General features: G+C 36.5%; 3 protein-coding genes across 5 annotated transcripts; 1 reads left to right on the top strand and 2 right to left on the bottom strand.

Annotated features, from left to right (window-relative positions):
• Nucleotides 1-2,821: 2,821 nt before the first annotated feature.
• On the bottom strand, nucleotides 2,822-4,201 carry LOC109182756. Its single transcript, XM_019332937.1, has 2 exons — nucleotides 2,983-4,201; nucleotides 2,822-2,861 (listed from the first exon to the last, which is right to left on the bottom strand). Exon 1 carries the CDS (start codon nucleotides 3,910-3,912, stop codon nucleotides 2,992-2,994), a length of 921 nt encoding a protein of 306 aa, XP_019188482.1. The 5' UTR covers nucleotides 3,913-4,201; the 3' UTR covers nucleotides 2,822-2,861; nucleotides 2,983-2,991.
• A 3,369-nt stretch (nucleotides 4,202-7,570) lies between these two features.
• Nucleotides 7,571-8,549, top strand: LOC109182757. The gene is made up of 4 exons (XM_019332938.1): nucleotides 7,571-7,761; nucleotides 7,899-7,954; nucleotides 8,139-8,244; nucleotides 8,326-8,549. The coding sequence occupies exons 1-4, from the start codon at nucleotides 7,586-7,588 to the stop codon at nucleotides 8,399-8,401; spliced, it is 414 nt and encodes a 137-aa protein (XP_019188483.1). The 5' UTR covers nucleotides 7,571-7,585; the 3' UTR covers nucleotides 8,402-8,549.
• Nucleotides 8,550-9,421: 872 nt separating this feature from the next.
• Nucleotides 9,422-25,057, bottom strand: LOC109182755 (chromatin modification-related protein EAF1 B-like). Of its 3 annotated transcripts, none has more exons than XM_019332934.1 (23): nucleotides 24,651-25,057; nucleotides 22,673-22,853; nucleotides 22,519-22,573; nucleotides 22,337-22,434; nucleotides 20,775-22,239; nucleotides 20,536-20,655; nucleotides 20,221-20,376; nucleotides 18,191-18,379; nucleotides 17,867-17,947; nucleotides 17,120-17,177; nucleotides 16,518-17,038; nucleotides 16,362-16,412; nucleotides 15,590-15,647; nucleotides 15,301-15,497; nucleotides 15,106-15,159; nucleotides 14,946-15,026; nucleotides 14,732-14,869; nucleotides 14,200-14,316; nucleotides 13,225-13,322; nucleotides 12,898-13,116; nucleotides 12,395-12,773; nucleotides 9,956-11,614; nucleotides 9,422-9,778 (listed from the first exon to the last, which is right to left on the bottom strand). In XM_019332934.1, the coding sequence occupies exons 2-22, from the start codon at nucleotides 22,798-22,800 to the stop codon at nucleotides 10,139-10,141; spliced, it is 5,739 nt and encodes a 1,912-aa protein (XP_019188479.1). In that variant the 5' UTR covers nucleotides 22,801-22,853; nucleotides 24,651-25,057; the 3' UTR covers nucleotides 9,422-9,778; nucleotides 9,956-10,138. The 3 variants fall into 3 exon arrangements, with proteins under 3 accessions (XP_019188479.1, XP_019188481.1, XP_019188480.1); XM_019332936.1 differs by having other exon boundaries at nucleotides 16,611-17,038; XM_019332935.1 differs by lacking the exon at nucleotides 24,651-25,057 and adding an exon at nucleotides 23,242-23,629.
• Between the last annotated feature and the right edge of the window lie 178 nt (nucleotides 25,058-25,235).

Genomic DNA, 25,235 nt, shown 5'->3' with positions numbered 1-25,235 from the left:
AAAATAAAATTAAATAACATTTTCACATATTTGAGTCTATAAATATCGAATGAAACTATAGTTATATCGAAATGAAACTGTAGTTGTGTTCAACTGAAACTGCAGTGTATACAAAATGACACTGAATAACAGAGTTACTTTTTGCAAAAGGTGCGAAACGGCGAAAATAAACACTGTTAATTTTCATTTAAAAAAAAAGACGCGCGGTGCATAATCGATTATGCACCGCGGTGCATAATATAATTTGCCCACCCTCATCTTGTGGATTTCTTAGTAGGTGTCGCGGTTGGGCAGCCCAACAAAAATCACACCGAGCAGCGACACTCTTTTTCAATATTCATGCTCTTTGGAGAAAGGTGATTCATATTTATTTGTGATTATCCTTGTATAATAGATTAATAGGTAACTTCCACCATTGTGATGTTATTATCAGTTTGTCAGCATTTATAATTGCAGAATGCGTTCTGATATATATAGATCCAGATTCTAGCCCTGCTATTGTTGGTTGGGCATCAAAAATTTTCTCTACGGCAGTATTTTTCTTATATGATCAGGTTGGGAAAGTAGTAGAATCCTTAATTCCTTTGCATCATTGCTTCTTATGCCCTCTTGCTTGAATTTTCTTCTTTCTTGCTTCTTTACTTTGCCAACTTTTATTGTTGTCACTTGTTTGTATGTCATTCACCTGTTTGACAGATTCACCCAAATGATGCTTTTTAATTTGGGCAGGAAATGATCCGAAATTTGGAGGTAATATATCTCTTCATTTATGAATTCGGAGTAGTAAGTTTTGAAGGAATTAAATGTCTTCTCATTTATCTAATATTTTTCATTCTTGTCTGATACCTTCATTTCTCAGTTCTTTTTCTCTTTTCCATCTTGAGCTTGCAGCTGTTTGCATAAGTATGTCATGCATACAAATGTTTTGAGAAATGAAATTATGCAATAGAATAATTGTGGATCAATGAACATGAATAGAATAGGAGAGTGTTTTGATTACGGAAGCTTATTCAAATATTTAATTATGTCGATTTAGTTCAATAATTTCCTGAAATTTCAGTAGGACATTTAATTTCCAGTTTGAATTAGATAGTTTCCTAGCACTTCTAAAATGACAAAGTTGTATACATTTAGTTATAAGATCTTAAGAAACTTATTTTTACATCTTTTCGTGCAGAGTTGAGGCTATGCACTATTAGGAATGTATGCTACACCTACACAAGCAGTAATGGTGGCTGTACTGGGGTGAACTACGAGGACTGTGTAAATCAAGCTTGCGTACACGAGATGCAAAACTTGTTGGAAGAGCAGGTGAGTTCCCTCCGCCAAACGCCGTAAGCAACAATAAGCCTCCCTACAGTATCAGTAGAATCTCACCCTAAGAAGAGGAAGAGTCGGCGCCACTCCTTTTTCTCCCGTTTGAACTCGTCTACCGACCATGGCACCCTCATCCTAAGCTGAAAAATCCAGACAAATTTCTACTCTAAGAAGAAGAAGACAAAGGACATTTTTACTCAATTACACTATGTAGTCAACTTAAGGAGTTTATTTCACCCTTTTACTATTACTCCGTATATATTATATATATAGTTAATTCTACCAGCGGTCTCTTATTTTTTGTGACAATTTTAAATTTAGTTCTAACTATCGTTTTTGCTATTTAACATCCATATTATTATTTTTTAGACATTTTTAGTCATTCTCATAACTTTTCCTATTTTTAGTAAGTACAGTTTTGTCATTTATATTTTTCTTTTGTTATTTTTCCGGTTTCAACCGGTTTAATTGATTTAGAACAAATATAATAAACATTAATATTTTGTTCAATACTTTCACATGATAACCTACGACACATATCTCATAACACATGAAACATGTAAGGAAAAAACTTTTATTACCAAAAATAAGGAGTTCATAGTACAACTAAGATCTCAGTCACATACACAACAAGGTAAATCTAAAGCTTCCTACACCATAATCTCATTGCACAATGAATCACTCTATACTACCACCAGTAATCCAATTGTGCATGACAACACACTACAAAAAAAAAAAAAAAAAAAAAAAAAAAGGACATGTAGTGAAGATAAAGATAATGACAATGCTATCCAAAATGGAATTAAGAAAGAAATTTAAACCAAAAGTAGTATTTATTTAGACTATCGCTTTTAGACTAAGTATTTAGACTGGAGTTATTACAAAGTTATATTACAAACATTTATTTTAGTAAAAATTATAATCAATCTCTCGTATATTATTAATATACTTTGAAATACTTATTTAAAATAATCATTAAGTATTATCCCATAAAAAAACTAGTATATATACACCCAGCGGGCCTGCACAAATTATTTCATAACAAAAACAAAAACTGAAGTGATAGATCCATTATCTTATACGACAACAAAATGGAATAATTAAATAAAACACAAAAAAAAAAAAGAAAAAAGTGAAACCGTTAGTTATTAATGAAAATGAAAATAAAAGTGGATTATACTTGAGGTTTTTGGGTGGTATAATGATAAATTGGAGATTTTTTTTTTTTTAAAAAAAAAAAGAAAAAAAATTGTAATGATATGAAGAAGAAATAAGAATATGACACTTTCTAAAAGTTTATAAAATAAGGACAAATTTTTTTGAAATTTAATTTGTTAAAATATGACAAAATGTATGTCCTACCTGCGTTTCTAGTATAAATAAGAGTTCGTTCTATTTTAGCAAAAACAATCATTTTGAAAAATTCGTTTGCGAGCCTGAAACGAAACTCAAGTGATAAATGAATTTTTTCTTATTTTGTACAACTTTAAAAAAATGTCTTATTTTTATAATAAATTATAACACATTTGAGTGATTTTCCCTAAATTAAATTGGATGGTCACACTTTAGCTTCAATAACTTGCTCTCAAGCAAACACATTGTACTAAGCCGTACTCCTGACTTTATTTCTGCTTTATACCGTGATTTTGTTTGCTTTCAAAAAAAATTGGATTGTCAGAAAATGTCGAGAATTTCGAGGATGAAATTGTTGCAGAGTGGACAATTGCCCTTCTCAGCCCAGAGCTCCCTTGAGCAGAGCCTGCAAAAGGTGTGTCCGCATGGCACGAACGCCTCTCCTTTGTGTCTAACCATACAGACACAGCAGTTATGGAATTCTCCGCCGTAATCTTCGCAACCGTCTTCTTCTTCCTCCTCTTCATCCATCATCAATCCCCCTTCCGATTCCTCCAACAACGCCATTAACGACATCCTCATCCCCGCTTCCTCTCCTTCTCCTCCCTCCCCGCTTCCGCTCTCTTCTCCTTCCATCCCCGATCTTTTGATCGACGCCGAGTTCTGGAACCTCAGGCTCCGGCTCCGGCTTTGGTTCCTCGACAACGACATTCTATTCGACGGAGAGGATCGAAGCTCTCTCCTCCCCGATGCGGCTAGCTCCGGCTTGTATTCGTCCGCCGGATACTCTCCCGAAGGAAAGCGATTGGAAGCTCTCCGGCTCATTGTCCGGCTGCTCATCGGATGGATCGGTACGTCCGAGGCGGGGATGGGAGTGCTGGAAGTCCAGCCGTCGCCGGCGTCCTTCAGGCCGAGTTTCTCCTTGAAATGTTTCCATGTTTTCTTGTGGTCCTTGCCGCCGTTGGGGTCGTCTTTTATGGCATCCAGGTGAGTCGTCCTGCTCTGCTGCTGAGCCGTCGTCGTTGTCGTAGTTTTGCTCTGCTGAGCTGTCGTCGTTGTCGTAGTCGTAGTCGTAGTCTTGCTCTGCTGAGCTGTCGGAGGAGGAGGCGACACCTCATCTTCGCCGCCTAACACCGCGAAGAGCGTTAGACCGGCTAGATTGTCGCGACGGCCGTGAGGATCGGCCGGTTTTTCATCTGTTGACCCGGCCGGCTTTCTCCTTCCTCCGCCTCCGTGTTTCATTCACACTTACTAGAATTAGGTAAAATTATTAACTGCGATTTTAATTTTTTTTTTTTCTGATCTCTGCGTTTTCTTTTTTTTTTTTTTTGTTGTTTTGGCTGTCTGTTTGTTTGGTTGGTAATTTGTTAGAGATGGAGGAGAAGAAGAAGGCAAGCGTGGGACGAGGGAGATTTGCTGTGCTACAATGGAGCGAGTCAGACGGAAGTTTTCAATTGCTCACCATCTGTCACTGCATGTAACATATATAGCATTATTACGATGAATTTCTTTTTTCTTTAACCATCAAACTATAAATAAATCATACAAAAAATATAAAGGAAAAATTGTAAAAAATGCTCCTCTATAATATGTCAATTATCAATGTCACCCCTAAATTATGAGTGATGTAAATGTTGCCCCTCAATTATCAAAATGGTGCACATCTAGCCCCTCCCGTAACGGACCTGTGATTCCCCACCGCTATCCATCGCTAGTACTTCGAATCGAGGGAGGAAAAAAATAACTAAATTACATATTTACTCTGACTTAACGGTGTCGTACACTAATGGGGAACTACATGTCCATTACGGGAGGGGCTATATGTGCACCATTTTGATAATTGAGGGATAACATTTACACCACTCATAAAATTCAGGGGTGACATTGATAATTGACATATTATAGAGGGACATTTTTTACAATTTTCCCAAATAAAAAATATATATTATCGAAAATCAATTATCATAATTCATATGTAATTTTAAGGTGTGTGATTTCTGTGTTGTGTGCTTAAGGTGCGTTAGTTGTTGAAACTTGTATGTCAGCCTAAAACTTTGAGTGCGTGATTTTCCTTATTAAGGTGTGTGATTTGTATATGCTAAGGTGGTGTGTGAAACTTAAAGGTGTGCCATTTTAAAACTTTAGGTGCATGGTTTGTGTTCTTAAAGTACTTTGTTTGTGTGCTTAAGATGCGTTGTTTGTGTACTTAAGGTGTTTAAGGTGCGCCATTTTAAAACTTTAGGTGTATGGTTTGTGTTCTTAAGGTGCTTTGTTTGTATGCTTGAGGTGCGTGATTTGTGTACTTAAGGTGCGTCCTTTTGTGTCATCTGCACTTTCACACGGGAAGTTATCTTCGCACCTGATCCAGTCTATATAGGGATGAGTTCTGGTGCGGGGTTGCTCCCAGGTAAAAAATGACATTAGATCTGAGTCATTGATTAAATCTAGATTAACGGCTCAAATCAATGAAAATTTTATTTTAAAAAAAAAAAACGCACGTCCTCCATTAATGCTCTCATCTGGTCGAGCACTAGGGATGACAGACAACTTAAAGGAATTCATGAAATTGTTATGAAATTAATAAAAATTTATTTTATTTATTTTTTCTTAAGTAGGAAAAATAAAGCACCTTAAGAAGGAAAATAACACACCTTAAAGAAAGAAAATAATGCACCTTAAGAAAGAAAACAATGCACCTTAAGAAGGAAACTCACACACCTAAAACTTTAGCCCGACGCACCTTAAGAAGGAAAACAACATACCTTAACCCTTAGGCGAACGTAACACACCTTAAGTTTCAACAACTGACGCACCTTAAGCACACAAATCATGCACCTTAAGAACGAAAACCACGCACTTAAAGCTTTATATCGATACTTAAGTTTATAACAACTGACACGCCTTAAGCACACAACACAAAATCACACACCTTAAGCACAAAAATCATGCACTTTAAGGTCATCTCCAACCAGGCGCCAAATCACCAAATTTGGAGGAAAAAATGGCATAGTAGTTCTCCAACCAAGGTGTTATTGCACCAAATTTTTGGTGTAGCATGAATAATTGTAGCGCCATATTAGGCGATGCACTATTCATCCTACGTCATTCTTGATGTAGATTTGTTTTTCCTATTTGCCCCTGCTTTCTTTTAATCTTTTTTATAATTACTTTTGTATCCTTTTTGTTTTTTTTTTTTTTTTATATATTTACATATTTATATATTTTGTTAAATATTTAAATATAAATTGTATATTATTTTAAAAAAAATTACATTATTTGAAAGATCTCAACAAGACGATTAAAACAAGACTAATATTAAATATAATTTAATAAAAAATTAAATTACATAAAACATAATTAAAGTTTAATTTATTAAATAACTATATGTAATATTAAAATAATAAAAGTATAAATATAAACTTTTAATTTATGAGAATATAAATTATTTTAGTGTAGGAATAAAATTTGGTGTAAATAGCTTGGAGATAAAAAAAAAAAATTGGTGTAAGAATATGCTGAGAATATTCATTTTGGTGTAAAATTTGGTGCAAAATTTAGTATTTTGGGTTGGAGATGGTCAGGAAGGAAAACCACACATCTAAAGTTTTAGGTCGACGCAACTTAAGTTTCAACAACTGACGCACCTTAAGCACACAAATCACGCATCTAAAGCTTTAGACCGACATATACCTTAAGCACACAACACAAAAACTACGCACCTTAAAAAGAAAAATCACGCACGTTAAATTTGACCTAGATGCAAAAAAGACCAAATTACGATCGCATATTTTTTTAATTATTGATAATCCTAAACGTTGATCTTTGACAAAATCAATGACTCTCATCTCACCCCACAATCGCTGAGACAGCCAACTGCACGGAACCCATATATATATATATATATATATATATATATATATATATATATATATATATATATATATATATATATATATATATATATATATATATATATATATATACGCCAAGCAATGGCAAAAAGTAAATACAAAATAAAGGAGTTAATTCCAGCAAAGGTCCTCTGACTATAGTGATTTTTCACATTTGGTCCTCGTCTTTTAATTTGAACAAATATGACACTTGACTATTAAAATCTTTCCACCATTGGTCCTTCTGTCACCTTACCGTTAGTTTGATGTTAAGTTAAGGGGTGTATTCGTCCTATCATAGATTCACAACCTATGTGTCTTCTCTTTGCTTTATTACACCACCAAACAACACACCTCTCTCTCCATTAACCCACTATTCTATACTCAGGAATCCAAGGACACATTTTGTAAAGAGAGAGAGAAGCAAGAGCAAAACACATTTTCTAGACAGAGAGAGCCAAAGTTTTCTGAAATCTATGAGGGGCCATGGATTCCAGATCTATGGTACCTGCAAATTTTCACCTTAGCTTTTTCGTACTTTTCTTATGTTTGGTTTTGACAGGTGCTACAATATTGCAAGGAAACTCGCTCCAGAAACACTCTGGAGCGGCGAATGAATTCAGCTGCCCAAATCAATTATATTCGAACTCATTATTACTGGCCCTTTTGGATTCTCACTACACGGAGCTATTTGAGCCTGTGGAGAAGGCGTTATTGCTGCATGCAGATAGTTGAAGAGGTTAGTTGTTTCTCGCCATAATATCACCATTTTAATTTCCGCCGAGGAATGAGGCTTTGGAGCGAGATTTGGACATGGATTTTAAGTGATTCTTGCAATCTTGCTTGGTTAACTGAAAGACTAATGGTGGAACGATTCTGATAGTTAGGGGTTTAATTCGTCTAAATTAAAAGATGAAGATTAAATATGAAAAATCACAATAATTAGAAGACCTTTGCTGCAATTAACTCCAAAATAAAGTGTAGGGTGTGCGAGTACATAAAGGGTAGAATTGGAAAAAGAGTTAATGTTGGGGAGTAGAAGTGCAAATTCACGTAAACAAAAAGCAAGAATCTTTCGCGGCTTCTCGATCCTTCCACGAGCTGACTGCCACAACGAATTCATCACTTTACAACTACTAATATATCTATTCCCCACTCTTCCATCAACCTTCAATACAACATCCTCGCACCCTTCAATCAGGTAAAGTCCGCGTCTTTCTCAAACTTTGTTTTAATGTTTGATAATTGAGCATGAGCAATTCTTGGGTCCTTTTTTTTTTTTTTTGACTTTTCATTTTTCTGTGTTTTAATGTAATGTCTATTGACTGTTATACATAGACAACAATCGGAGATATTGGTGGTTTGGTGGCTGTTGGAGAAATTGAGAATGACTCATATCCTTACGATATGTTTCTCATCTCTGATTTTAGATCATGCTATTTTTTTCTTCTTTTGTTTAGAAGCATAGCCATGTTTCATGTTTGGTTGAAAATTTTAGGCTTTTGTTGGGGTCAAAACTCCAAATATTAAGAGAGATTAGTGTTTGTTTGATTGTTGTTTGACTTAACTTAAGCTAACGGGGAAACCAGAGAGAAAGGGATAGGGAAAGGGCTCAAGCAAGGGCAGGCCACAAGCCCAAGCAGTCTAAAGGCGATGGATTGACCCCCGAGCAAAGACGAGAGAGGTGAAATTTTATTTTATTTTTTGAGATTTTGATTTGTGTGATTAGTAATTACAAAATTGTGATGCCATGGAATGGAATCAGGGACGCAAAGGCACTTCAAGAAAAGGCAGCTAGGAAAGCGGCGGCTCGAGGGAACAATACTACCAATAATAAATAGTGTACCGGATTGGGCAGTCGCCGGTGTTTGTAAAATTTAATTTAATTTGTTGTGTCTGCTGTGGCCATTTGTTGTCTTTTCGACCATTAACTTGTTGTAACTCAAAACTCATTTTGAACAAAATTTCCTGTTATTCTTTTTAAAACTATTCCTTTTCTCCCATTTTAATTTTTCTAAGCAAAAAGAGAATATATTAAAAAGCACCTAGGCTCGACTCATCCATGCTTGATGCTCCTTCAGCCTTGACTAAGGAGTGAGCATAATGGATTAATGGCTATTCACTCTACCAGCATAAACAACTACATAACCATTCAAGCTATCAATAATCAATAATATAATAAACCTGTCTGTATGAGCCGCTAAGTTAGTTGAAAAGAATAATATAACAGACCCAATATACGAACAATCCTCCCCAATTTCAAAGGCTTGAGAGTTGAGACGACACTTAAGCAATCCTCTTATTCTTGTTCTTCTGTCCAATTTTAGTTTATTTCACTAGTCAAATCAATTTTATTTATTTTTTAATTTAATTATTTATTTTTAAATATATAAATTTTATATATTATTAATTAATACTAAACATGAATTAAAAATTTTAACAATCCATATGCACATGCATACATATTAATGCTCCTGCTGCATTTGGGAGGGGAGAACCACCGTTCCAACTGCTGCTCATGCTCAAACACCTTCACACTTGAGAGCGAATGAATTAAAAGTCTCTAATTTTTTTACAAAAACAACAACAATTAAGCTTAAAAAGTAAAAAAATATATATATTTTTAGATTTGTAAAGTTGATCTCAAAGAAAGTAAAAAGAAGAAACGTAATCAATCTCTCGCATATCCTATCCTATCCTTGCTGGTTATTTATTGTCAAATGCACATTGATGCACACATCATCCCATATGAAGAAGAAGAATATGATGAAGTGGAAAGCAGCATAACAATTTACAACAAATGCATAGCCTGGCTCTGGCTGCCTCCCAGTGCCACAACCCAATCACTATATTACTTACTAACATAGTATACACTAATATTCACAATTTCCAACACCATTTCGCTATAGAAATTATAGCTACCCCCTCAATTCAAAGTAGCAATAATACATGGGATCAACTACACAGATAACATAAGCCAAAGCAAAAAACAGCCCCCACAGATACAATAGGGGAACCAAGGATTTGGGGAAAAAAGATTTTTTTTTTAAACAAAAAAAAAAAAAAAAAAAAAAAAAAAAAAAAAACATAGATGATACCCTGTACACATACCTCTATATCTAGCACTATCTTCCTTACTTAGATTCAAGGGCAAAAAATATACAAAACCCAAGAGTTTGCCTGTCAACATCCCTAGTCTACCAAAACCTGGACTTCACCTGCACAACAGAGCAATAACCAAGATTCAGCAAGTAATAACACTTCTTTGCAACAAAATGTAAACTTTTCTGTTACTAAATCTGCCCGATTTACCCCACCATACGGGTAAATGTGTAAAGCACTGCTACACCGTATTTATCATAAATGGTGGGTGCAAAACTCAAAAAAAGGATTACCTGTACACTGCGATTTTGAAGGCATGCCGACCCAATTAGGGGTATGACCAGCCACCATTGGAATTACCTCCAATCTTGTCAAGTGCACATCAATCCAGTCCACAATCACTGGGGTCAGGCATACAACTGCTATTCCCTGATTGCAGAACCTGCAGCTGCTGGAAAATGTTTCAGGGTGTAAGGCTACAATTGTTGCTGTGGTTGGTGAACAGGTGAGTGGGTTTGCAAGTGGGAGGGCTGCTTCCATTGCATGCTAGCATCATGCCCCGCAGGGGACAAGTTGCCTGAAGATTGCCTTTGTCTTAACCCCTGGCCAACTTGAGAAGAATGCTCACCACCAGCAGCAGTATTTGGCAGAGATCCTATGGAATCAAATAATGGCTCAGCAGCCTTCCACTGGGAAACATTAGAAGAAACAACAGGTGCCGCATTAGTTGTTGCATTGTTGCACTCCCTAGCTGTTGCTGTCATTGTACCAATAGGAGAAGAGTTGCTTGCAGCATGCTGATTGAACTGAGATTCACCAGCATGTAGCTTGTTCAATGGTTCAGAGTTCATCAAGCGGTTTGGTTGCACCATTCTCTTGGAAGTAGGATGACTTTGATTTACTAAATTTTTCTGTGTCTGCATGAGAGGCTGTGAATGTGGAACAGGTTGATGATTGGAAGAACTAATGACTGGCGTTGGAATAGATTGATTGCAGGCCGGTGATGTTGAGCCTGACGCAGTTGGAAGACCATGACCTTTACTCATATTATCAGGATGAGAAGTCTGTTGGTGAGGATTCGTTGATGAAGCAGTTTGGCCAGAATATATCTTTTGCTGAGGCTGTTGCATCTTAGAATTAAGGGCTGTGGATGATTTTGTAGGTTGAACAGGGTTTATTGTTGACGCAGGATACAATCCTTGATTTTGCATCGAGTTAGTCATCTGATCACCTTTTTCTAAGGCTGGGATCCCTGAATTTGAAGAGACTCCATTCAACACAGAGGGATCAATCTGCTGCATGTTCTGGTTCAGTGTGTTCCCCCTCCCTACTCCTTTCAAAAGTTTAGCATTCGGCTGCCGCTGCTGAGGGTGATTCCTGCTAGTTTGTTGGAGTGGCTGCTGTTGCTGTATCTGATGTGGCCGTTGCTTGTTCAACTGATTAGTTGGACCACTGCCCCCACTTTGAGCACTTCGGGCAAGGCCATGAGGCAACATAGGATGTTTCAGCTGATTCTGTGGCACTGAGGGAGTTGATGACAGAGGAGAAAGTGATACAGGTGGTTGGGGACTTTGCAATGGGGCTGATACAGGGAGTTGGTGTTGCTGTACAGGCGGTATCAAAGAATTTGACGAACCAAACTTCTGCTTTTGCTGCATAAGTCGCTGTTGCAGTTGCCTCTCTTTTGCCAAGTGCAATGCGTAAGTTTGTTGCTGTGAGTTGGTGGCATGGTTGGCACCTTGAACATGAGAATGGTGAGGACTAAGCATATGTGGCGATTGAGCCTGCTGATGATGAGGTGGGTATGTTGGAACATGTGGAGAGGCAGTCTGGTTAGGATATGAGGTACTTAACCCCCCAAATGGAGGTACTGTTTGGCTGTTTACTTGTGAGGCCTGAATCTGAAGCTCAGCAAGCATCATCTGCCTCTGAGTATCTTGATTTTGGGTAGGCTGTAACACAAACAAGTGGGATGCACAAGTTATGTGCAGAACTTTAGGTGAAGTAATACAATGGTACAATATATGGGAACAAAAATCCCTCAAGTGTGCAAATGCAGAGTCAAAAAAGCAGAAATAAGTTGGCAGGAATATTTTGTGCAATGACACCTACTAATTGTAAACAGAAAATGTTTAAAGCCAATGCTAACACAATATGAGTTGCATATCCAGACTATTTTTTATGTATAATATAATATATCCTTGTGCATGTCTCTGTGTAAATACACAACCCCAACAAGTCTATTGGTACAAGAATTCCAGAAACAAGTACGCAGATGAACACATAATATGAATTTACAGCATATAAGGGCATCAACAATGGTTTTATGATATTTTGGAATTTTTTGTGAAAGCATTTGCCAAGTTGGAGCAAAAAGAAAAAAAAAATTAATTAAAAAAAAAATCAGGTGCTCATCAGTTCTGACACGCCCAGCAGGCATGCGGCTGGGCCCAAGCCTTTCACGAACAAGTGTGACTTTTCATTTTTGACAAAAACTTGGGTTTTAGCAGTAAAACCCAATTCCTCTCTTCCAAATCAGCAAAAACTTCTTAAAAACTGTTAAGTGTTAAGAAAACCCCTATTGGGGTTGCTCTAAGAGAAGTAAAGCTCATTCTGTTGACTATCCTTTGTGTTATGATAACCTCCTTTTTATTGCAAAAAGTATTTGTTTATATAAGTATAGATCAAACAAAAGAATGGAGATAAATATCTGAAAATTAGAAATGACTAACCCGCATCATATGCATGTTTTCGCGAGGTCTCAACATTGAGTTGCCCTGACTAGAGCCTACTCCAGAGTGCATATTTACAGGGTTTGGCATTGCTACCATACCAGAAGAAGTCATAGTCCCAGAATTAAGCATAGATGGTGAGGCAATTCCCTGAAAGCCAGGCCTAGGTGTCGGCATGCCTCTGTTAATGCCACAGATCATCCCCATGCTATTTCCACTGGGTAGCATGCGGACACCACCACGATCAGGCCCTGGAAAAGCTCCAGGAGCAGGTGAAGTGGGTATGTTTCTCCCAGGTAGAAGTTGATTATAGTGGTGCATTCTTTGTTGTTCATCAACTGGTATAGATGCAGATCTAGATATAGCATATTTACCATCCCTATAAGCAGAATACCTATTAGGACTTGAGGTAACACAATTAAAAAAATGATTTCATATAATAATAGAAGCACGATGCCACAGTAGAAGACCTGTTTTAGTATGAGCATAAATTCATCCTTTACCTGACAGCTGCATTTAGTGGAATTGAAGATGATGGAAAGTTATTTCCATGAATCACATTTGGAGACCCTTGCATTGTTGCAGAATTTGCACCAGAAGCAGGAGGCATTGACCCCAAAGCCCCCTGACTTGGAACAGTTAATCCACTTGAATGTGGACCTTGGTATCCAAGAGGAGGATTGTCCAGACTAGATGAAGGTGCATCACACAGATCCAGAGGCCTTCAGTAATCAGTAAACAAATAAAGGTGAATATCCACAGAAAGAAAACAAAGTGTTCAAATCAAATTACACAAAATCTCAATTATGCACAAATGAGCAGGATCTCACGTCAAAACAACATTCGGGCTATTTGGAAGAGCTTGTGAAATAGCATTTATATGAGAACTGTGAGCTTGCAGGATTGGTTTTTGATCCTGGTTATCACCCTTCATAAAAAATGAAAAGATATTAAGAGAAGATATTACGGTCAATATAAATCCAAACAAGCATAAAGCAAACAGTGATTAGATAAAAGGTAGATCAGTGTCTGGACACCAAGGCTCATCCAATAGCAAACCTCCCCTTTCCCTAATTGAGTATTGGCATTTCTGATCTTGTGTTGCAACAATTCCTATTATGCCCAACACTTCACTGTAAGTGACCTCATGGGTGGTTGGTTTATAGTGAGGTCTTAAGAAGGGATTTTAAGCCCAGTATTGTAGGTGATTAAAAGATGGCAATAGCAATGGATAATGGATTAAGAATGCTGTGTTTGGTTAATAGAAATAATGATGAATTAAGGTTAGACTAGCAATACTATGATTTGGATGGGACTTAAATTAATAATAATGGAGGTCTACAAAATAACTAAAGCAATAGGGTGAGGGTGAGTTATCAGAATTACGCGAGGTATGATTGGCCGATTCAGGGGAGAAGGTATCTATAGTTATAAAATGACCCCAGTTACTAGTCAAGTTGATATTGGAACATAATCTAGCATGTTTCCAGCACAAAGAAATGCTAGTGAAACCAATCAAAGGGAAATAATAATAAAGAGATCTGCTTAAAAGGCTAAACACAAAATTTGACAAGCAAAATGTTACAATATGGAATGAAAATCTTTGATCAGTCAACAGCTGTCAATTAAACCTGTTTTAATTGACAGCTGTTGACACAACATATGGAAAATAAATTATGAACCTAACAAGATGACCAAGGATAAGCCATTTACCATATTCACCAGTTCTAACTTCTAAGCCTGAACATTCTTAAATAGAATGCATATATTATATTGGGAACATTCCTGACTATCAACAAGCATACCTGAGTCTTGCGAAGCTGATATTTCCGCTCAATCAACATGATTTTCTCAAGATGAGATTTGAGAGCATCCTCTTCCACTGGCCCCTGCAAGCGCTGAAACAATTGTCTAGCACTCCCCTGTGTGGCCATATTGCACGTGTTACGCAAGCCAGTTTTGGAAAGTGATAAAATATTGTTGTTTAAAATAATATTTATACTCCTAATTCAGAAGGTAGCCTTAATTCAAATTTAGAAATCATAGATATCTTGGTGGTTGCTTTATTGTTATATTTTTCTTGTAGTTTAGGAATCATACTATCTATAAGACTCCTAGTTTTCTAATGATGTGTCCAATAGTTCTGTATAAATACCCATCACTAATGTAATATTCAATTATATCAAAATAATATTTCTCTCCACTGTTCTTGCTTTATTCTATAAGCTTCATCTGCCTTATGGGTGGTTGGTGGCTCTATGCCACACACCATATCACCACACATGATTTCTAGCAATTTGTTTACAATGAGCTATTAGAAAAAAGAAAAGGGGCTACCTTGGGAATGCCAGGTAATGTTGAAGGATAAGGTTGAGAAGATCCTGAATCCTCAGCACTATCAGCCCCATCGCCATTAGTTTTATCCATTAATATTTTATGGCGATCTTTACATTCTTTAGGTTTGCGGTATATGCACTGCACACGTGTCAAGACTGTTGGTAACATTGACACCATATAAAAATAATGTTGACAAACAAATTCAGATGCGCACCTTAAATTGCAAAGTGCTGTTTATAGCATCACTTATAAGTTCCCAATTTGGACCCATGTCATGCACCAAAACAACTAGTGCCTGGCATTGAATTTGAGTTCATTATAGACATTCTTAGAAAGACCAAAAGCAAAATTGATCAACAATCGTAATATTGTACCTGGTCCTCAAATGGTGACCATTGACTTCCTGAACCATGCTGTCCAGCAGGCATCTGAGAAGGGCAATAAACATCAGGATGCAAGTATTTTTAAATGAATGAAACACTGATGCTGACACAGAAGATGAAATTTGAAAGTATAAATAGCAATGTTGAAAGAAGGTCTTGTGCAGTTGAGCTAGCTTTCCTAAGTACCTTCAAACTTTTAGCCTTCCTACTTAAATCACGGCCAGTAAGCATTCTTGTAAATTTATTGGAGCTGGGCATATTGCTCATTTGGGATGCAGCTGGAGATGGGACAGATCCAGAAATTGGAGAAATATTATCAAAAGAACTTTCCTGTGATGGCCTCATTATCTTTGGTTTCTTTGGAATGTGCTGACCAAATAGACCTTCAAAAAAGAGCAACAGTTACTAAGGGACTAGAAAAAAACACATTAAATAGCAAGTCCTGAAACTTAAATGACTTGTTTAGAGACATTACCACTGCCACCATTAGACTCAAATTGATGACTCTCTAACCTCTTTCTGGAGTAATCTCCCTGAAATCAGAAAAGACGTAGAGAATTTAATTGCAATAATATAAAATTCTTCATGAACTACTCAATAGACTAGTCAAAAAAATGTCAAGAAAAGAAACAGCAGATATGAGTAGCATGCAATACCGCACTAGAGAGCAATTTCTCGATACAACCTTCAAAAATATAGATATCTAGACTTCTTTTCAATAAGTAATACGGAGTATATTGATATCTAGACTTGCAATAGGGTTCTTTTACAAAATACCACATTACACTGTCTGCAACATCTATTTTAAGCTTATACCCTAATATCCAGCCATGGTTCAGATAAACATTTTTATATAAGCTGAACATGCAGAAAGAAGATGGAAGACAATTCTAAATAATACTTGAAGATTTTCAAGTGCTTAACAGTGATGAGAAATGTATGTAAAGTAGAACCTAACCAGTAATATGTTACTAGAATACATAACCCAAATGATTAATATAAAACCTCTCTAATACTATGCTGCATTCCTTACATCTGTTGTCATCAAATTGTCCATAGTATAATGGGAGAACAGAAAAATTGACTTATATTAGTATATATGACTGGTTCAAAGAGATAGACAATAAGAGGGACTTCGACAAAATACTTTCATAATCATTGTCATATTAAATGAAAAGAAGTTCAGACCACTACATTGGAACACTGATCTGCACAAAATCCATAGGATTTTTAGAAAGGAAAAGCACCTGTTCATTTTGGAAATTTGAATCAGCAGTCCACCTCTGTTCATATGAACCCTAGAAAGAAAAAATGCTGTAAACAACAGTAGAAAAACTCAAAGCCAAACTGCATATTTTAAATATTTTAAGTTGTCTATGGAGAAGTAATAAGTTATCAAATACCAGAAACTTTGCTTTTTTCTTCTTTTTAGGTTTCATAGATACTTCAGCAGAATCAAACTTTAGATGCTTCTCAAATTTCCCTAGAGATTCAACCTCTAAATTGTTTGGCACATGTGATCCACCATGCAAAGTACTCTGATCATCTTGAAATGAACTGGTTTCACTAGAGGCATCTGTCTTTGTAGACACCTGAAGACCTGATGTTCCAGCATTAAAAGGACTAAGAACTCTTTGTCGATAACAAGTCCGAACACGTTTTGTTGGAAAGGACACATTAAGACTGCTGGTGTGGCGCTTAGCCTGGGGCACAGATTGTTGGCTCCCTACTTTATTTTCCATGCACTGAGTGAATGACAAATCAGCACCTATGTCGTATGATCTTCCACTGTATGTGCGCAAATGTTTTTTCCTCTTCTTTTGTGAAAATCTTGAAGACTTGTTACCATCAAAGGCAACTGGCATATCATACATTGTTGTTTCCCCCTCATCTTCTTCATATGCATAATCTTGAAATTCTGGATCTGATTAGAAAGCAAAAGACTTGTCAAGAAACATACTGTCTAGAAATTATGCAGACACAGTAATGATTTTTGAAGACAGACCTGCAACAGCATCACAAGCAGATGTCTCAACTTCCTCTTGCATGATTGTACCAGTTTTCTGAAAGAAATCATATGGTAGTAACAATGATAAGACCAACCACAATAGCATAAAAGCCTCCTATCCAACAATAATTATAAACTATCAGGTCAGAGAGAGGAAATGATCTCAGGCTTTATATTCTTTAAGTTGGAATATCTTCCTGTTCACAGCGTTTAATATTTGAGTTGCTTTCTTCAAAAAAAAATTGAAAATTTCTGTAGACCATTTGACCGAGAAAAAAGTGTGTTCTTAGAATTTCACAAATGGTCACGAGACCAGATCATGTATCTCAGCATACTATCACTCTTGTAAGTCTTAGTTCTCAAGGCTTCATCAGATGAGCTCAAAAAGATGACTAATTGAACAAATTTTAAAGAGAGCAAGGTGAATATGAAATAAACAAAATCACATTCAAATTGCGGGACTTTCAAACCATGCCAGCCTTGATTCCATTAAAATGAAGAGCCAGCATAGCAACTCATAAATCAAGAGCCTTTCCAATCCATGTGTAACAAGCCTCCATAAAAATAAAGTTCAGACCATTCAATCTTAAGGCAGCAGCAAATCATCCTTGCAAACTCATTGAATGTCACAGGGCAAAGACAGTGTTCATGTAGTAGCCCCAACAATTTGCTACATATTATCACTAAGAGCAATGTGTATGGTATAATAATCCCTACAGGGCACAAGAAGGTCTATATGTTTACCTCACATTGCAGAACATGAGATTCAATAGATTTTCGGTAGGTTTCAGTTGCACCAGATGGTATAGTATAGAAGAGATTTTCCTGCAAGAAAGTAGAGAGTATAACTTTCAAGCATTACACAACTAAAAAAGAGATTGGATAGGCATAATTATAAAGTAGAAGATGCACATATCCACTAGTGAATAAATAAATGTAATTATCATATAAATCATCAAAAAAAAAAAAAAAAAAAAACACAAATACAGATTAGAGCACAGGAATCCAGAAGGAAGAGTAGTAGGGTGCACTAATAAAATAGTACAAGATACAGGTGCTCATCCATACTTCGGTCAAATTGTCTTCCCAGGACATGTTCACAATTGCCATGTCAGACACTCTCTCTGGAGTTGCAGGAGCTTCAGCCTGGCTGTCCGGAACATCAAAGTTATTACACTTCAGAAATCTCATAGCATAATCCTGAATTGTGAGACCAAAAGCTTTTCTAGGGCATTGCAGCTCCACTTTTTTGTTTCCCTACGACAACCACCATGCAATCATACGTCAAACACACAAAAAAAACAAAAAAAACAAAAAAAAAAAAAAAGTGCAATGAGAATCTCAAAGTTTCTCATTGGACATTATAAAACAATACAAAGAATGGTCATCAACAAAGAAATAAAAAACAATTATTAGAAGAAAAAAATTAAAATTAAAATTAAAATATAAAAAATAAAAGATAGTAAAAGGAGACAATTTTATACAATTTTTATAACATCCCCATAATGCCTGTGTTCTCCAGTGGGTCACTTTCAAATATATGGGTCAAGTGTTGTGTATGAGCTTTTTAACACAAATTGAAGGTTACACAAAAAACCAATCAACAAAAAAGTATATGTTGCTTCCTTAATAATCTTCTACCTTTACTCTGAATAAAATTTTAAAAGAGGTCCAAAACAGGTCAACCTGCCCTCCAATCCATCCTGGGCCTGCTTTACAACCCCATTGTTTTACCCACTCATTTCAGCCCACAGTCATTCTGGGTTGGCTCGGATTTAACCTTTTCTAAATCTGACCTGTTTCCAACAAGCACAAATTTGACCCAGCTCACTGTCCTCCATATAAGATGAACTGTCTTATACCGGTCAACAGTGTGAATACAAGAATTTCATTAAGCATATTCTTGTCATCTTGAGATCTTTAACATAAATCAATAAGATTTGTCTATAGGGGAGAGGTATTATAATCTAGTGGACAAAACACAAAACTCTCATACTCCTAAACAATTATCTTAGTCTGATGATTCTGCTTTTATTATAAGGCTACAGCAGTACAACACATTCTTTTATCTCAACTCATTCAAACAAACAGAAAACCTTGAAATCAAAGCTACAACATAAATAAGGATCACAAAATGATATATAAATGGCAAGCCATTTCAATTATGATCAAATCAATTCTGAACATGAAAAACTCCAACTATAGCTTCACAGTTCAAAGTTAAAACTTGCTAAACAGACACAGTAAATTACCAGCCAATCTTGCTTTTTATCTTTTGGATAGAAGATTATGCATACAAGATCTTAAGTAGCACAAGTGCTTGAGAAACTTCCTAAAGAAATGCCCCCTATATCATTAGCCTTGTCAGCTAATTCATCAAGAACAATTTTTTGTCATCCATAGCTGAGACATGAGAGGGCAAAAATATGGGGAAAGTGAAATCAGAATAGATAGAGGTTTTAGTAGTAAGCATAGAAAACAAAATAGTACAAGAGAAGAACCATCAGCACCAAACAAAAGCAGGAAAAAAAAAAAAAAGAATACACCACTGAAACCAATGGACAAAATTATTGACATTCCCCATTAAATAGATTACTTGGTCAGAAAATAACCAAAACAAGATAATCATCATGATATCAATGTGTTATGTGCTCCCGTCATGGGCAAGAAAACGTAAAGAAAAAGAAAGGAAAAGAAGAAAACATTGGGTTTGCTTGAGACCCAAAACTCCCTTTGACCCCTTTTTGGGATTAAACTTCTGCTTGTTCTATTATTCCAAATAACACTCCCTTTTATAGGGTTGATTACAAAGGTTCCTAAACTAAGAATAATTATTTGGTAGCTTCTAAATAATTAATCTACCTAAACTAATTTTGAAGACTAAGAGTAATAAGCTAATTAACTATTTAGTAATTTCTAAATAACTATTTATTAGTTTCTAAATAACTATTTAGTAATTTATTAATATTTAAACTATGTAATATAATAAAATAAGACTTCCTCAGCATGTATCACAATGCAACCCATTCTGTCTATAGAAGTACAAAATACAAAATAAATTATGAAGATGCATCACTTGGTTACTTGGTTTAATATACCTTCACTGAATGCCAAAAATCCATGACAGCCTTTGCCAAGGTGTGAGCTACCATTTTTTGCTTACAACTGTCATTGAATTCTTGAAATCTTAACCGAGAGGTAAAGGCAGCTCGGTAAGACATTTGAGCAGCAGCTGTTCTCTTCCAAAGACGCTCCTATATGAAGTGAGACAATTGCAGTTCAGTACTGGCACTAAATCTGGAAAATTTTAATCCCATAATGTGTGAATCATTGCCTTTGATATGTGATGCGTGCATACTTTAATACATCCCTCTAAAATCAGAAAAATGTTAAAACAAGGCATTTAATATAACCTGCATAAAATCATTTGCCAGCCATGCCATCTCTTCAAGCACAAAATCCCAGTGAGATTTGCTACGACTCTCCATTGGGGTAGTTACAGCGGATAACTCTGTGATCCTCTTACGCTTTGCCTGCATGTTAAATTATGTTAGCACTTTGGACCTTAAAAGTCCATTTATGTACCATATATACACATATCCTTGAAATTCATAAATAAGAGTTAAATTTGTCTTGTGTTCAAAAAGGCAACCTCTATGATCCGTGCCTCTTCCAAGATTGAATCTTCATCAGCTCCAGTAACAAGTTTTATGTTGATCTCAGATTGTTGTCCTTCATGGGCAACAGTTGAAATTCCAACCAATGCTGCAGCTTTTGAAGGATGTGGAACAGAGGAATCAAAAGAGCCCTGATGGTCAACATTGCAGACATTGTCATCTTGAATGTTGGAATTGTCACTTATAGGAACACTAGGCTTCCCCTCAGTTTCTGATACAGCAGGACCAATTGATTCTTTCCCTTCAATGACAACATCATCTTTTATTTCATTTTGCAAACTAGATTCATTTCTAACAAATTCTTCTGTTGGTTTTGGTCCAAATCCATTCTCTTGATGATTCTTATGCAATGAATTGCATTCCTCACTAACAAAACCACAAATTCCATCAGCTTTGCTCTCTTTCACATCTTTAACAATATCGCTTTCTAAAACTGACGTCCTTTGAGGAACAGAGGATTGATCCTTCATGTTCCCAGTTGAGTCTAAATTTCTTGGGTCAGTAAAGATTTCAGTGTCAATCCTTTCATCAAGACTAAGACTGGTCTGGGTGCAAGATGACTCTGAATCTAAAGCTTTTGTGGCCAATGCTGCACTGCTGTTTTGACCATCATTTGATATGCTTTTCCTATCACCCTTTGAACTACTAAACCCATTTATCTTTCTGGACCTAGCTAGATCATCAACCTTTGCCTTATCTGAACACGGCTGACTTTCAAGACCTCCAGAACCCAGTTTCTCCTTTTCTGACAACAATTCTGGTCCTTCAGGAGCCACCTCAATAGGAATTTCTTGGGCAACACCTTCTGACTGTTGATCTTTTTGGTTATTTATTATATCGGTAGAAAAGATAACATCCGGCACATCATTAAGCTGGTTAACTTTCACCAAGTCAGTCGTTGGCTTGGCAGCCTTCATACTGTCCAACTCTACCATAACCTGATTATTAGAAGGTAACGTTTTGGAGGTCACGCCACCATTTGGACTGTTAGGCTGCCCTGTGATGTTCTGGTCCCACTGTTTTTCTGCATCAGAGACCAATCCTTTTGAATCAGTGGGGCCACCATGTGAGGGCAAAGAAAAGCCACGCCCACCACGAGTTAGGGCATCATTTGAATTTGATCTAGCGCCATCACGACTAGGCCTGGTCCTGTTACGTCGCTTATACGCTTTTCTTGGAGCGCCAAGAGCTGCAGAACCCCCTAATTCTCTGACATTTTGATTTCCATCCATCTGGGTTGATTGCTCCAAAGGAGCAATATTAATCCTACTAGGACATCTAGATGTCCGCTCACCTTCAATGAATTCACTTTCACCATCAAATAGCATGAGGTTATCAGCACTATTTGGTTCACAAAGCTGAGTACCCCCAGGTCTACCACTACTTTCAACAGAATCCCCATGAGGTGAAGCAGTGAAAGCAAAACTGCCTTTTGCCTCACTGCAATGTAAAAGGAAAGGTAGATGATTATTTTTAAATCAGGGAAAATAAATATGGCAGATCACAAACTGGTATTGCAAATTTGCATTCCAAATACCTGGTCACAAACTGATCTAACTGTTGATCAGTTAGTGAGGTGGACTGGACACTAACTGAAACAGCACTTCCAAATTTGAACTCCAGTGGATCGCCACCCTGGAGAAAGAAGAAATAAATTATTCAAAGTTTCACAAAAGGAATCTGAAACAGTTAGAACAAGAACCAAATGCTGTTCCATACTTTCTCAAGAAATTCCAATTCTCTTCTCCTTTCCTCTAGGACATCATACTCCTGTCTGTTATCAACAAGCAACTTGTTTGAAATAACAAATTGGAACATGTCATAAAATTTGTTGTGAACTGGCCATGAAGACCAAGAATTTTGCTAGCATTACCTAAGTTCTTCTTGAACTTCCTCAATAGCTGCTCTCCGTGGAGAGGTTTTGGTATCATTACCAACTCCTCCCATCGAATCAACCTCGGCATTGACTACAAGAACAGATCTTGTATCACATCCATGCATTACCACCTTAACGGCTTAACAGCAACAACTACTCACCTCCCATTAATGCAAGCCTAAATTCAAATAATCAAATTACAATAACAAAACAACTGTCAAGTGGTAGCAATGATAGCACATAACTTACACATAGAGAATGTGTACATTCTTCCTTTGAATATGAACAAGGAATTACTCAAATGATTCCAAACAGACTTTCATTGAAGAGAAGCAAAATAGCAGAGGAAAAGAAAGGTCTATTACTCATTGCACTTTCAAATGCCTCCATGAAATTTGCCCAACCATGAGACAAATAAATTGAAGAGGTAAAACATGATATCTCCAACTTTCCAACAAAGAAACAAAATACATAAATAAATAAAAATAAAAAGAAACTGGAACTTCATTTATTCAAGTCAAGATCTTCTATTTGCAAAGCATAGATGCAATGGCTGCACCACTTACAATTTGTATCCTGGATAAGTGGTCTATTTGCACCTACTAGTGGGGGGGCATGAATTCCTGAGGAGACTGTCTGATGTATGAATTCAGTTCACTTCTAAAAGTGCTATCAAAAGGCATATGAAATCATGAAATAAACTTTGTTGATCATATTATTGGTAGGAGCCAAACTAGTGTCCAGCAATGTAAATTGTATATGTTACATGCCTAATAGATATCAGACTTTAATGCAATAGATACAACAGTTTCTCCCAAAGAAACAACTATAAATTCCAGGTACATCCATGCATGCAAACATCCATATCCAGGCAAAATATATTGGAGAAACTAAGGCTTGAATATTAATACCAAACAGAATCTTTTCTCCAAAAAATAAAATAAAATAAAGAATGAAAAAGAAACACAAAATAGGGAACTTCTGAATGTGATAGTCCAAATTTAGACATTTAGAAAAGAAGGAACAAATAAGAAAAAAAAAAAAAAAACCTATCTTAATCTGGTTATTTCCTTGAAAACATAGACACCATTAAAGCAAATATTTTAGTTTAAACCCAAAGCACACGGCTCTTGCATGAAAGATTTTGGAACAAGTGAGCACTTGATCACCCATGGATTCTTGGAGGGTCCCACACTACTGGGAGAAAGGAAGACATGCAAAAGTTTACACATGCATTTCCCCTGGACAAAATTATACAAAAGCAATGAAAGAGAGAGAGATACAGCAGTATAGGTTGAAAAAGTAATCCAATAAAATGACAAGTTAGAAAATGGGCATCTTTTGATTATTTTCCATATAGCAAATGTCAATCAAAATTGGAATAGAAATCATGCCTATACCACGGACAAAAGGACATTCATGCATGATGTGTGCATGTTTGTAAGCCATTTATTGCTTGTAGATGTGTACCAAAGGTAGTATATCAACTAGTAAATCTTCAACTAATGGCAAATTTCCAACTGATAAATTCACAAAACCCTTAAAAAGTTCATGCCCACCCTGCAGACTAGTGCATGCAAAGCATACATAGATAGCAAGTACATGCCACACGCATTGGCAGCAAGCTTACTAATCCTACTTTAAGCAGCTCCGGCAAAGCAAAAGAGGGAAAAGGTAAGAAGCTCAAAGCAATCACGACTCCCACCTTAGCGCGCAAAGCAACACTAAAGTTACCGCATTAAATAAACCTCTAAAACGGAAGCTTAAGGAACGACAAGACCCAACGTGGGAAACCTCCCAGCAATTCAAGCAAAATGCACGAGCGTAAATGAAGAATTCTCATTTCACATTACGCACCTAACCACAAACACTAACTACCAATTCGAACCACCTTCCAAATTCTAGGGTTGGCAATCAAAAATAAACCAGAGTGCAAATTCTAGGTTTCCCCTAGCTGGAATTCCCAAAATTATACCTGAATTGTGAAATATAAAGCTCGAATTGCAATCTAGGGCAAGAAATGGATCTTCCAAGAATGTCGCAGCGAATCCTAGGGTTAGGTTTTGATGGCAAAAGGGACCTCAATTCAGAGCAGGGAACACGCTTGCCCTAGAATTACAAGAAGCCATAGACGCGTTTGAATCTCGTATGGGAAGCAGGAATATTATGCAATCCGAAAATGTATATTAAGATGTGCGTGCGTGTATACGCATGAATATGTATGTATATCCGTGCGTAGTGCTTTTGGAGTTTGTAAAAATGGTTTCCTGGTTCGTCTTCGTGCTCGTTCGTTTTTCTCTCTCCACAGTTTTTTTTTTTTTTTTCCTTCTCTCTCTCTCTAAGCTCGTAAACTATTCGTCGTCTACCGGTAAGTGGGCTGGGCATGCAGACAAACGTCTAACGGGGCTGATTGAGTATTCGGACCCATTTGGGTCTTCTCGGATCTTTAGCCCACTCATATTATCACCAATCGCTATGCTGTGCACCGTGTCCACCTTACAAAATAAACACGGTTCTATATTCATAATTACTGAATTATATATTTATAATTTTTGAACTT

The sequence above is a fragment of the Ipomoea nil genome, unplaced genomic scaffold (assembly GCF_001879475.1).
Source record: "Ipomoea nil cultivar Tokyo-kokei standard unplaced genomic scaffold, Asagao_1.1 scaffold1074, whole genome shotgun sequence".
NCBI classification, from domain to species: Eukaryota; Viridiplantae; Streptophyta; class Magnoliopsida; order Solanales; family Convolvulaceae; genus Ipomoea; species Ipomoea nil.
This window is presented reverse-complemented; position numbering and strand designations above follow the sequence as displayed.